At 39.8% G+C, this 13,798-nt stretch overlaps 1 protein-coding gene across 1 annotated transcript in view; it reads right to left on the minus strand.

Annotated features, from left to right (window-relative positions):
• The window catches only part of PHACTR1 (phosphatase and actin regulator 1), a 275,348-nt gene that overhangs the window by 43,696 nt on the left and 217,854 nt on the right, over positions 1-13,798 (minus strand). The window contains exons 6-8 of the mRNA XM_085220191.1: positions 10,863-11,196; positions 3,857-4,065; positions 1,584-1,740 (exon numbers count right to left, since the gene is read on the minus strand). Of these exons, the coding sequence (XP_085076317.1) occupies positions 1,584-1,740; positions 3,857-4,065; positions 10,863-11,196 (700 nt within the window). The remainder of the gene's footprint in view (positions 1-1,583; positions 1,741-3,856; positions 4,066-10,862; positions 11,197-13,798) is intronic.

Raw genomic sequence — 13,798 nt, forward strand, 5'->3', positions numbered from 1 at the left:
AGTCATGCTACAAGACAAACTCAAGCACTATACCGCAAACTCTGAATAAGCACAGATAATAGTACAAATGCACTTGGGGAAAAAACAATGACATTGTGAGAATTGGGTGGCTTACACAGGAAGGGTTCTGGGTATTGCCAAAATAAGCTTCCCTGTGTTAAAAAGACACATGCTGAAGAAACATACTTCATGTTGAAAAAAGCATGCTTTGAAGAGATAAAAGATAAAATATTTATAATAAAAAATCACCTGGAGCACAGTGAGCTACAGTCAACATTTGCAAGTTACACTATTTACCTTCATTAGACAGAGCAGTAAAACTTTTAAGAAACACAAATAATTTAGGCAAATGGGCAGCACAGAAGAAATGCCATTTAATGTCATTATAGGGTCAAGTGATACAGATCAAGATTCACTTAAGATAAAAATTTCAAGTCCTCACTCACCCCAAAGGGTTCAAAATTAATTATGTAAGACCAAGACTGGGACCTTGTTATCCTGCATTGATCTTTTGGACCATCAGCTTCACATCCATTTAACAAGGTATTAAGCTGAACAAAAACTGGATTGAACAATTTTGGTGCCCATCAACAGTGCAGCACCATCTTTGGTCACCACTGTTGTAGCTCTTCACAAAAATACTGAAGAGTTAGACAGGTTTTGGAGAAAGCTAAGTGAGATTCAGCACAAAGAAAGACTTTCAGAGATGGACTGGAACAATGTGGTTAGTTTATTCCAAAGAATGGATAAACGAGTCCTGCATCCCTGCAATAAAAACAATACTTCTCTACCCCATTAAAAAAAAAGAAAAAAGAAAAAAAGAAAAAAAGCCAATAGAAAACTGGCTGTCCTCCTTGTGAATTTCTTGGTTAAACCAGAAGGCAACCAATAGCACTCACTGGCTCTACATACAACCGAGCTGATCAACCGAGTGTTAGATCAACTGCAGAAATTATGGCTGGAGCACAGGAAGTTCATAGACATTCCTACCTGACCTTGCTTTACTAATCCTTGATGGAATTTTTCATTAATGGGTACCCCTCTATGTTCCATACAATACAGAAAAACAGAACAGCTGGTGAATAAATGCTGTTATAAAGAAGAAAGAGTGTACGAAAGCAAATCTGTTCAAGCCTGACACAACAAAAAATACTGAAGGATGAAAGTATTTTGGAAGAGAAGAAGACTTGCCTTCTCAATGGAGACTCAGTCAGCTGAGAAAGTTATGCCTCTGTCCCTTGATCAAAATAATAGATTATCAAATGGCACCTATAGCTACAATCCAAAATGTTATCAAAGCTAAACTAACCCCAGCAGTGCGCTGAAAACAACCAAACCCACGTAGTTCATGCACGTACTTATATAACCAAAGATCCTGTACTATACACCTGGAAAATGAAATCTCTGTATGGAATGTTACAGTAAAGCAGCTTTAATTCTTACAGCCTTTTTCTTTTTTCCCATGGCTTTTCCTCTTGCATATTGTGAACAAACAGATCTCAGATTTTTGCAGAATATAGAAAAAAGGTGTGTCCCACCACATATTTCCAAAAGCAAGAGCTACAAAAAAATTAATCTCCTACCTTGTTAACTTTGTCCCAATCTGCTGCCTAAGTTCGAGTCTCTCCTCATCAGTCTGCATAGGGAGGATGTTCTTTTCCTCCAACTCTCGCTTGGAAGGCCTGTTGCTGAGTTTGATTGCTAAAGAGTCCTTTCTGCAGACCTTCATTGCCAGGGAACCTGTGGGAGAGAGGAGAGGCTCTGCCAAAAGAGCTGTCATCATTTCATTCCAGCATACAACAGGCAAGGAAGTGGCAGGCAAGGGAGGGTGCTACATTCTTATTTACACTGTATGGACTGTGGGAAAAGGGGCATCAATTAACATCTGGTTCTCAGTTAGCCTCAATTCATGCCATAATACAGAAAGGATGAATTTTGTAGTTACACAGGAAAACGAATATTGCTCCGCAGAGGGGAACAGAGAATAAAGGCTTGTTTCATAATTTCTAGAAGCATCTGTAGTGTTCTGGAATTCATAATGGAATGAATAATTAAACCTCTGAGAGGGCAGCAGAGCTACAGCGTGTGGAAAGAGAGAGGCAACTCTCTCTCGCAGTGTAACACCAAGACATCCAAGTTAGCATGAAAAAAAAATCAAGTCTATGAGAAGTGGAATAGACCTTTAAGTACATTAGCTGATTCTGCTTCTCAGGCACTCACAGTGGCAAAGACAGGGTGAAAATCAGTGGTCTTCCATGGCACAAGCTTGCTTCCCTTGGTTTGCACCCAAAGGAGACTGAGCAGGGTAGAGAGGCACAAGCAGACCGCAAGCCCCTAAGAGGTTTTAGACTTTGTCAGGAGAATGCCAGATAATGCACTTCTGCTTTGCTTCTTCATTTAAGACAAAAGACTCTCATTTCACTTGCAAGGTAAGGTAAGATTCTGAGATGATGAAATATGCCTGTTTTAGAAACTTGTGTGTGCTTTAAAAATGCTGTGATTATACTGCTATTGGTTTTCAGGAGAAAAAAAATTAAATGGCCTGAAACTTCAGCTCAAACTGCAGGATGGCAAGACGTCCTTTGTGTCACCACAAAGTAAGGTATCTCATCTTCATGAGAGCCCTATGATGGCACACCCAGACGGCTGTTTTTCCCTTAGGTCAGAAACGGGGCAAAAGTCCCTCCAAACTGTAGTTGCAATACAGCTGTCAATTAACCTATTCATATCTGAGCCCAATTTGCCAGTACTATGGACCACAGTAAACTGGAATAAAATCACACATAATCCAGCAGTGGCATTTTATATTCATGTTGTGCTGATACAAGCACCTCAACAGAGTGTAAGCCAGTATAGAACTGCCCACAGCAGTTAGATAGTTAGCACGGGGTATATAAATTTGATTCCCAGTTTGATTAACGATGATGCAAATATGAAATAACTCCAGAAAAATAAGTTATCTTCATGCAAAAACATTGTATGGTAAAATCAGATTCATTTTCTCTGTTACGTAGGATCAAGTCAAGAGTTCAGGTTTATAGATTAAAAAAACTAAAGAACAAAAACAGAACAGAGAAAAAAACTGAGATCTAAACACAAACCAACTTACTCCCACACATACTCTCACATTGTTTGCAAAGTAAAATGCATCAGAGTGGAAAGCAGAACTGTGCTGCATTCTTGTGCAGAACAGAGCATCTGTATACCAATCATCTGCACAATTCTCTCTACCATCATAATCTAAATTGCACACTACAGGCTTTTTAAGTAGGTGTGCTGCTAGGAAGAAAAATAAGATCCTCCCTCTCCCACTTTTTATTCATATCTTCCTGTATAGAAATTTCAAGACTATTTCCTCTAATCTTTGGACTGCATTTAGGGGTTTTATTCTCTGGTTATGATCCCTCTAGAAGCATGTGCGAACTTCTGATTTTGATGTGATTTAATACTGACAATGCTCATAAGATCTGATTATCTATCTGTGGCACTTTTGTAACCCTGCTGAGATGATCTTGACTTAAGCCAAAGTCAGTGCTTCTCTATACTACTGACACTTGGAATAGTGAGTCTGAAAGTCAGTTTGAAAGTAAACTAAGATAAAACAAAAAGGGTCATTTGAATTCTGTATGAGAACTACACATACAGGGATTCACATGGATTAGGGTAATCCATGTTTAAATTCATACTCCTCATTATTTTCGATTAATTTACAAAATATCCCCATGTAGTCAAGCCCTGAGAAAAGCAAAAGCCATGGTCAAGAAAGAAAATTCGCAGGCCGCGAGTTTCCTTTGTGTATCGAGAATTCAGAGGAAAACTTCATTAAATGAGAAAGGAAAAATGGAATGCATCTAACTTGTAAATAACGAGTTATCCTCATCTTCGTCTTCCTCTTCCTCCTCTTCCTGTCTTGGGTAGAGACAGGAAGAATCTTCATAGTCAGCTTCATGAGGCACATTTTCTTTATTGTCATCGCATTCGATCACAACAGTTGGCACTTGTCTCATGTCTGGAAGGCCTCCAGGTCCTGTTTTTGTAACATTGTCACCTGTGTGTAAACCAGAGCTGTTGGGAAAGAAAAACAAATAAATAAACTAAAAGGAAACAGTGCAATGGAAGACTGGGTTGCTTCTCTCACTGCTTTTAGTAATGGTCTTGCATCCCTTTTTGAGAAGAAACTAGAACAGAAATATCTACTATTTAGCTCTGCCTATGTGCTGATTTCAGTGTCCTTCAACAAGGATCACACTAATACAAGTAGTGAAATAGGAACATGAAGAGTTGAAGACTGAAGTCAAACATCACTCATGTTGCTTTTCTATCGTGAAATGAGAATGAGAGATCCGTAGGCAAAAATGATCATAGAATCACAAAATCATAGAGTCATAGAAAGGCCTGGGTTGAAAAGGACCACAATGATCATCTAGTTTCAAACCCTCTGCTACGTGCAGGATCGCCAACCACCAGACCAGGCTGCCCAGAGCCACATCCAGCCTGGCCTTGAATGTATCCCGGGATGGGGCATCCACAACCTCCTTGGGCAACCTGTTACAGTGTGTCACCTCTCTGAGTGAAAAACTTCCCCCTGGTGATGTCTGCTGAAGTTCATTCCTGACTGGGGAGAAACTGTTCTCCCTCCCAAGTCCCAGCTGAGACAACAAGTGCATGAAAGGTGACGAACATGTGCCTGTTGGACACTCTCTTTGCATCAAATTCTCATTTTACTTTGCACAAGAATTCAAGAGTGAAATCAAATGTGCTGGCCAAGCTGCACTTGAAGCACTCAAATTTGGGAGTGACCTTACCAAGTGCTAAGAAGCCTCAGTTCTCTTCAGTACTACTCAGAGTACAAGAGGCATTCCGCATCTTGAAAAAAAAAAAAAGTTGTATTTTTCTCTTTAAATGATTTTCAGTGAAGTCAACTTGAAACATTTCTCTTTTTTTCTAATCTGAATTTAACGTAGACTCTCAAGTGGCTGCCAAATAACATCTCAGAGAATGTTATAAAAATGTACTTTTGGGTACATAATGCTAGGGCACAATGAGCTTAGGGATTAAGGAGAATAAAAGGCTTCAGATCCTGTGAGTAAACCGTACCATGTTGTTATCATTGCGTTCAGTTTCTAAGGAATCGTTTTGTTAATTGCAACATTTATTATCACAGACTAACCAAGAATAGCTTTACTGGATGGAAAAGAGGAACTCCATTTTCTTAGTAATATTCTATGTTTCACACCAAAATGCATGTAAAACTCACAAAAAGCTGGCTTGTGAATTTGTGTTAGACTTCAGTAAGTTTGACCTAAGATATTTTCAATGCAGCAGTAATATTAGAACTCACCAGGTGAATTCTCCTAATGACACACAAATGCATTACAGCCTTTAAAAATATTAACTCCCAAGGTAGTGCTACATTTAAAAAAAATTCAATTTACTAATTTCATTTGAAAAATAATTTTGCTATGTAACCCATTTTTTTGTAGCTCTTTAAAGAAGAAAAGCAGGAAATTCAGAAGCCTGGATTTTCAAGAGAAACTAGAATAGAGAAATTCTATTAATATTGCTAAAATAATGGTGACCACAACCACTGAATCATTAATTCACCTGATTTGAAAACAATACATTCACAGAGAATAAGTGCATGTTGGCTAAGTCCCTTCTGGAAACACAAATGAAAGCAGCAGAAAATAGTTCAGCACCCAGGAGCATTTGATGCTTCACTGCTCTGTGAAGGATGTATGTAGGTTACGGATTCATCCATATGTGCATAGGGCAGCAGATACCAAATGGCTCACCAATGTAGGTTACCAAGCAGGTATCAAATGGAAACAAGATTTACAAACTACCAAACTAGAGCTTTATTTGAACTACTGCTCTAGAAATAGAAGTCTACTCATCTCATTGTAATTTTTCTGAATCATCCATTTTCTTGCTAAAACTATTTTCTATTTTAAGTCCCTCATTTTTCCTAATGTTTTGTGTTTTTCTTGACTAAACTCGGCCTTCTTCACATCATTTTGACTAAGTCAGCTGTCTAAGCAAAGCTTGTGAATTACATGCATTATTGCAGTATGCTTAAGAAAGATGAACCAAGGTCACTGTGTAACTTCACTGCATATAAATTCCTCTGGTCATTAGCCAAAAAAACCATAGTCAGGTGGTCTACACCACCACATTTTTCATCATTATTTGTTGAAAAGCACACTGTTGTTTCAAACTGTCCATTTTAAATCAGCTTCATCTTTTGCCACAAAATTAGAGAACAGAGCCATAACTAAGCACGTACTTGTTTTAAAAAGATAAATGTATCTTAATGCATAGATTTGAATAATTCATAGCTGACTATGCACTTATTGTTGTATCATTTTTATGTGATCAAAATGGCAAAAATGTTACATTACTACAGCTTCCAATATTTCTAGTGAATCACAGAATCATAGAATGGCCTGGGTTGAAAAGGACCACAATGATCATCTAGTTTCAACCCCTACTATGTGCAGGGTCTCCAACCACCAGCCCAGGCTGCCCAGAGCCACATCCAGCCTGGCCTTGAATGCCTGGTGGGAAAAGATATTCATGAAAAACCAGAATTTAGGTGTATAAGTGGCTCATGTTACAGAAAAAAAATGTAAATAGAAAAAAAAGTGAAATGTCTCCTGTAAAATCTAGGGAAAAAGCACATGCTTCAACTCTGTCATCACAGTCTCTTAGATCTGGAATAAAGAGTTTCACTCTTACCAGCATGTTCTGATCCGTGGGACACTGTCCTGTACTTATCAGTTAAAACAAAAATTCAAATGACTGTATGTACATTTATACTGTTTGGGTATATGTGAGAGACAGAGAGAAGGAGGGCAGAGGTATAAATATTGTGTGTTTCTTTCCTTAGGTAATACTGAAGTTTAGACAAAAAGCACTTATTTTGACGAGCTTTATGGAAGATAAAAGTTTTCTGAATCAAATACATTTTATAAGATTTACAAGACACTGTCAGGAATATTAAATGCATTTCATTCTGTGAACGTACAGTCTGAAGCTGAACTGTATGTCCCAGAGGAAATGGTCTCACAAACTGTCTTTTGGACAGCACAATTTTCTGCTTCTCTGTCATGGATTCAATTCCAGTCCAGGGTGAGATACAGACACTTAAGAGCTCCTCAGTATATGCACTGAGTCAGCTCCTATTTACAACATTCCACAGAGTAATTGAAATCATTTCTTGTCTTACCAGTCAGATGAGGAATTCCATGGGCTTCAGGTCAAGAAACTACTAAGTTGGAGTTAAAGGCATATTACAATGGCATAAGAGGCTTTCTAAAGCTTCCCCTATTGCTACATTTTGCTGAGATCCTTTTGGGTACGGTCCTTCCTCTCAATTTCAGTTCAGTCAGGAGGATCAAGCTTTTGGTGGATGCTGGTTGCAGAAATTAATGGAGCTTCAGTATCTCTTAAAATGCATCACAGATTGGTAAAAAATGATGCCAGAATTGGCGACCTTGCACATAGCAGTGGGGTTGAAACTAGATGATCGTTGTGGTCCTTTCCAGCCCAGGCCATTCTATGATTCCATGACTCTATGATTTATGCTGAACACATATACTTTGGGTTGAAGCTGAAAGTTGTTTGCAGTAGGTAAAAATTACCAACAGAGGTTGCAGAAAAAAGGTTACATGGAAATCACACTTCTTTCTGTTTCTTCTTAATCTATCACAAATCTGGTAATTTATCAGGGAAAACGAAGGCACGCTGGCAGTGCAAATGATGTCTTAATAATCGTATTACAACAAATGATAGATTTCCCTTCTAAGAATAGTTTACAAATAGATGTTTTAAGTACCAGATTTTTTTTGGAATCAAAAGTCTTAAGTGTGCAAATGAACCTAATGCTCTATAGTGTCTGCAATAAAACTGAATAAAAGATCTGGGAATTAACTGCAGTTTTAAGCAGCTAGAGGAAGAGAAGCTCAGTAGCTTTCTCAAGGTCAAACACAGCAAAATAACTTCTGGCTTTCTTTCTGGTACAGAGAGACAGCTCATTTTTCTTTGGCCAAAACTGTAGTGCATTGGCAAATCAAATATTGTTCTTCAGATGCTGCTAGGCTATCTGAATTCCAGAGACCCCATCTGCAAAAAAAAAAAAAAGAAAAAGAAAAAAAAAAAAAAAACCCATCCAGATTGCTAGAAGGGGGTGTTTCACTCTTTCTTTCATCCTGTCACACTCACAGTCCTGGTTGAAGGAAAGATTATGAAGTATAAGATCAGTTTAGCAGACAAAATGTGGAATTGGTGTGTGTATCAATGGAATTTAACAGAGTTGAGATTCTACTCTATCAGGAACAAAAAACCAGACACAGGGAAGAGAAAATAATTAATATAGGAAACAACTAAATAAATGGAGAGCAGGATACTAATCTGTATTTGTCTTTGAGATTCTCCTTTATTAAAGACAATAATCCCCCAAATCACCAGACTTGGAATCTGTATTAAATGGAGTAGAAAGGCTATTATTCTATCATGTAGGACTGTTTCAAGATGAAGACTGATCAGCAAAAACAAATGCCTCAAGATTGTTGGCCCAAGAGCAGTGACCCAGTAGTGTGTTATCTCAGAAGGAACAGTAAAGCTCTGGATGTCACTGTCTATCTCATGCATGCAACAGAAGGGAGCACATTACTGAATTTTAAAAAGAAGAAAGTAGATCTAGGATCTGTGCAGTTTTAAAAGGCTTTCAATATTTCTGGGCTGAAATGTCCAATGAGAGATATTGAAATATGATTTCCATTGGGTTCCATCCAGAGTTTATGCAATTAAGGGAAAAGAAGTACTGTCAGAAGCATTAGAAAAAAGCAGTATTTGGTACAACTAATCTCCCAAGTTAGATGTGTGTATCTTAAAAATCTGCACAGGCCACAGTCTTGCTTAGAAAAGCAAATGTCTATCAATACTATGAAATAACAATTGCTGTAGTAGAGGAAACAGTCATTTCCTATTTTCTCTCCTGTGAATAGAAACATTATTGATTTGTTTTGACAAGGTGAATAACTGAAGTACTCAATACTTTATTTCATGAATGAAATAACAGTTCATCACCCCAAAAGGCTACGAAAAACCAACTGCAATATCATGAACTAGGATTCATTTTAATTTTTAATGTGAAATATCAGTGCCACAACCTTTTTTACTCTCTTCTGCAGAGGGATGCAACTGCATCATATTAAGGCATGAATCCTCTCTTATTACATTATTAACAAGCAGTACAGCTTTGAATTCAAATTAATAGTTAAAACCAAACAACATAACCTTTAAATCAGTTAAGCATACTTGCAGACGTAAAGTTGATAGATGCCTAGAAATTGGAGCATTTGTTGCTGTGGGGCAACAGATGCCACAGTGAAGTCATACTCTGAGAGATTTCACTGTGCCTTTTGCACACAATGTGAGCCAGACTGTAAGGTCAATATCCAACCTGTGCTGGAGATGGCATTAGCAGAGCTGCCACAAAGGAGCCTCTGGGAGACACTTCTATCCTCTGCACTCAGTGCACCATGCTCTGGGTTGATGCATATGCATCTGACCAGCCCTGCTAGCATTGTGAGAGTAACTAGGTGGTCACTGGGCACAGGATGGTTTGTAGATGCTCTTTCTAATCCTTCTGCTACAGTTCTTTTATTGATGGGAACAGGATCTCCACCACTGTCCTTATAGTTTTCCCCCAGCAGAGAATTTTGTCAGGCTGCAGAAGCATTAGCCCCCTTGATCTAACTGCAGAGATCCTGGAAGTGAAATAAGCTGACAGAGGAGGACACTCTCTGTTCCTCTATTTTTAGTGGCAGCAAGGAGAATCTGCCATCTCTAATAGAAATCCTTTTAACTGTGCAATATAATGAAGGTAATGTTATCACAAAGAGATATTGGGGCAAGTCATTAGGCATTTTGTCAGTCAGACCAAATATTTTAGCTTCCTGTATAACAGAAGGATGATCTGATGTGCCTAGAACAAGCTGGTTACAAAGCTAAACTTGTAACTAAATAGAATGTCATTTTTGGACTATCTTCTCTATTCTGCAACTTGCTCAATTTTCATCTAAAAGTCAAAATAATTTTTCCAAAGCTTGCTGATCTAGTAGTCTATGAGGACAGCTTGCATTTATGCAACATGCTTCTCTTATTCAGACCACTTGAAACAGCATTCAGAGATGCTCACAAGTGACAGTAATGAAAAACAGCCCCAAGGTGGGTAAGGCTCTTCTGATTAAATGTACAACCTTCCTCCAGATGCAAATGAATAAGAAGGGAGCTGCTGTGGAAAGGGTTAAATACTTAATTTAAAGTAACTGAAATAATTTAAATAGTGTATTAAAGCCCTGCTAAATGACTTGTACAAAGTTCTTAAAGGTTGTTTTGAGCTAATTGGTAATTCTAATCAGATGTCCTGGTTGAGTGGCACGTTTGGTTTTAATGCTCTTTTCTGAATCTTTCATTTCCTTTACTTGCTTTTTTTTTTTCTTTTTCTAAGCAATCCTCCACATAACTGGAGCTGTGCAGTTATATACTCTACAGTATATACTGCAAACCAGACATGTTCTCTTAGCCTTTTCTACACTAGCAGTGTAACCTAGCAAGGATAGGGCAAAGGCTCAGGAAATTTGGTCTTTTTCATCTTTCTGCCACACAGTTCTCTAACAAGCCTGGAAAAGCTTGTCTCTGTTCCTCCAACAACGACTCTGCTCTGAAGGTGCTAGATCCCCAGAGAAGGGGCTTGATTCCAGAACTGTCAACATGACTCCGATGTTAATATTGACATTGAGGCTAGGAGGAAAACAGTGCACATTAATACATAATTTTAAAAGTTGATCCATTACCTTTCTAGTCTTTGCATGGTCATGGCTAGTGTTTTGTTCAGTTCCTCTATCATCCGGCACCCTGAAGGGTGTATGGGCAACGTGCTGGATCCAGAAGGCAGGTGCTGGCTGTGGCTGCCGTACTGGAGCTGGTGCTGGTGAGCTGCTAACTGGGATGGCAGGACAGTGTGATGGTGCTGAGTCAAAGGCTGCTGGGAGCTCTTCTGCGTGGAATAGGATGAGAGAGAGGAGAGGTCTGGCCCCCCTAAAGGCATGCAAATCATGACTTTCTTTGGAGGTAGTGGAGGTGACAGTTTAACTGGCATACAAGGCAGTTTCACAGGAGCGCCAGGATCTAGAACAGAAGAAAGAGAGGCCCTGGTGTTAATTTTCATGGCAGTGCCAAGGTGAGCAGGTACTGAGTTTGCTAATCAAGGCGGGTGTGTGCTACCCCTCCCTCATGTGACAGACAGCTCTGCATAGCTTTCATTCAGCACTGTCTTTTTTTAAAGATTGGTTGTTTTGCAGCAGATCTGAGTCTCATAAAAACATCCCAAGGTTGTACATGCCCCGTAAGAAACATAGTAAGCAATGCTTAACAAGGCTTGTGGCACACTTCAATACCTTCAAGCACTAACCCCCCAAACTAGCCCTGAGAAGTAAGCACAACCTCTCCTACTCAACAGGCACTTAAACATGGAAAACAGTTTGGAGTCTGAAGTTATGGGATGACTCATCACCATCACTGCTGGAGTGAAAGCTCAGGCATATCTGACCCTTCTCAGCTACTGCAATGCAATTACTACAAGTCACCTCTCTTACAGCTTTGTAAGGTGCAAAAAATCTGGGGTCAAAAATTACATTAAAGGGCAAAAGAGAAATGAGACAGGGTTTGAATGTTAAATAGGAGTGAACTGGAAAAATAAAGGATACAGGAGGAGAAGATGGTAAAGGGTGTAAGATAGTTAGGATTAACACATTATTTTACCGAAGACTTGTCAGACACTTCTCTAATCTTAACCTTTTTAACTCCAGGCATATTCTTGAATAACAGAGTTGTTCTGTCAAGCAAAAACTCCCCTGTTTTCCATGGAAAGTCAAGGGAGGTCCATAAACAAACACCTCTGCCTGGACTAGGTTGCAGGATGCAGATTTTTGGAGCTGCGTAGTGAAAGGGTTTCAAAAGGGAGAGGAGATAATGGGAAGGCTTGGAGTTCCCAAAATGTGTGTGGGGAATGATCACAGAATATGCTAGCAGCAAAGAAAATGAGAGTAAATATATATATATTGTGAGCTGCAAGGCCAAGCCCTACATAGCATGGAATCCCACCCCAGACATTTGGCTCTGCAATGCTTTGCATGCTCTGTGGGTTCTTGTACCTTCAGTTCACACTTCTTGCTGTAAAATGGTAAAGGAATTGAAGGGTCAGAATCCTCTTATGGCCCAAGAAAGCTTGGCAGTAAGATGCTGCTTTCTCTAGTTTCAAATGACATAACTCTCCTGAGTAATATCTGATTTTTAAAGTCCTTTTCCAGATGGTTCTTTTTAGTGTTAACTACCCTTCTCTCTGATCTCTTTATCCTTCCCTCCTTAGGACTATCCTGGGCTTGCTTGTACTAGTATCCATATCTACTAGCCAGGGTGCACAAGGTCAATACCAAGACTTATAAGATCTAATGCTTCTTGAAAATGCTTAAGGACAGTAAGGTGGAAGAAGACCATGCATAATGCCAAGTTCATTCACAGTATTGGACTTTCCTTAGTGCTACTGTGGATGCTTTACTGCACCCACAGTATCCACTTGATACTGATGTTACTCTAGAACAAAAAAGCCCACACAAACAGCAAGCCTTCCCTTTCTTCAACAGACCAGGGAGGAAAAGGGTGTGCAAAGATAAAACGGAGGCATGGACAGATAGTGCTCTTTCCAAATTGTAGAGTAGGATAGTTACAGATGTGAGAACCCAAGTCTTTCTGTTTTCAGTGCAATATCATATCATAGAATCACAGAATGGCTGAGGTTGGAGGGGACCTTAAAGATTACTCAGTTCCAACTCCTCCGAGATCTCCCCAGAGCCTTCTCTTCACCAAACTAAACAAGCCCAACTCCCTCAATCTTTCTTCATAGAAGAGATACTCCAGCCCTTCAGTCACCTTGTGGCCCTCTTCTGAACCCACTCATACAGCTCTGCATTCCTTCCGTACTGGGGGCCCCAGGCGTGAACACAGTTCTCCAAATGGGTCTTCACTAGCACAGAGTAGAGGGAGACAAAACACCTCCCTCTCCCTGCTGGCTACTCCTGTTTCAGTGCAGCCCAGGATACTGTTGGTCTTCTGGGCTGTAAGTGCTGGCAGACTGCTGGCTCATGTCCAGCTCTTCATTCATCAGAACCGCTAAGTCCTTCTCCACACAGCTGTTCTCAATGAGTTCTTCTCCCAGTCGTTCTCTTATTTGGGATTGCCTCAATTCAAGTGCAACATCTTGCACGTGGCCTTGTTAAACCTCATTAGATTCTCATGTGTCCACTTTTTGAGTATGTGCAGGTCCTTCTGGATAGCATCCCGCTTTTTGTCAACTGCACCACTCAGCTTGGTGTCATCAGCAAACTTGTGAAGGGTACACTCGAACCCACTGTCTATATCACTAATGAAGACGTTGACAAGCACTGGTCCTGGGACGGACCCCTGGGGGACACCACTCGTGACTGGCCTCCACATGGCAACAACCCTCTGCCTATGACCATCCAATCATATCTTTATCCACCAAACAGTACAACCTTCATGCCCATATCTCTCTAATTTAGAAATGATGATGTAGTGTGGAACTATGTAAAGGCCTTGCACAAGTCCAGGTAGGTGACATCAGTTGCCCTTCCTTTCTCCACAGATGCCATCGCTCCAAAAAAAGGCCATTGAACTGGTCAGGCACAATCTGCCCCTGGTGAACCCAAGTTGG

This window comes from Meleagris gallopavo, chromosome 3, assembly GCF_905368555.1.
Source record: "Meleagris gallopavo chromosome 3, MGAL_WU_HG_1.1, whole genome shotgun sequence".
NCBI lineage: Eukaryota > Metazoa > Chordata > Aves > Galliformes > Phasianidae > Meleagris > Meleagris gallopavo.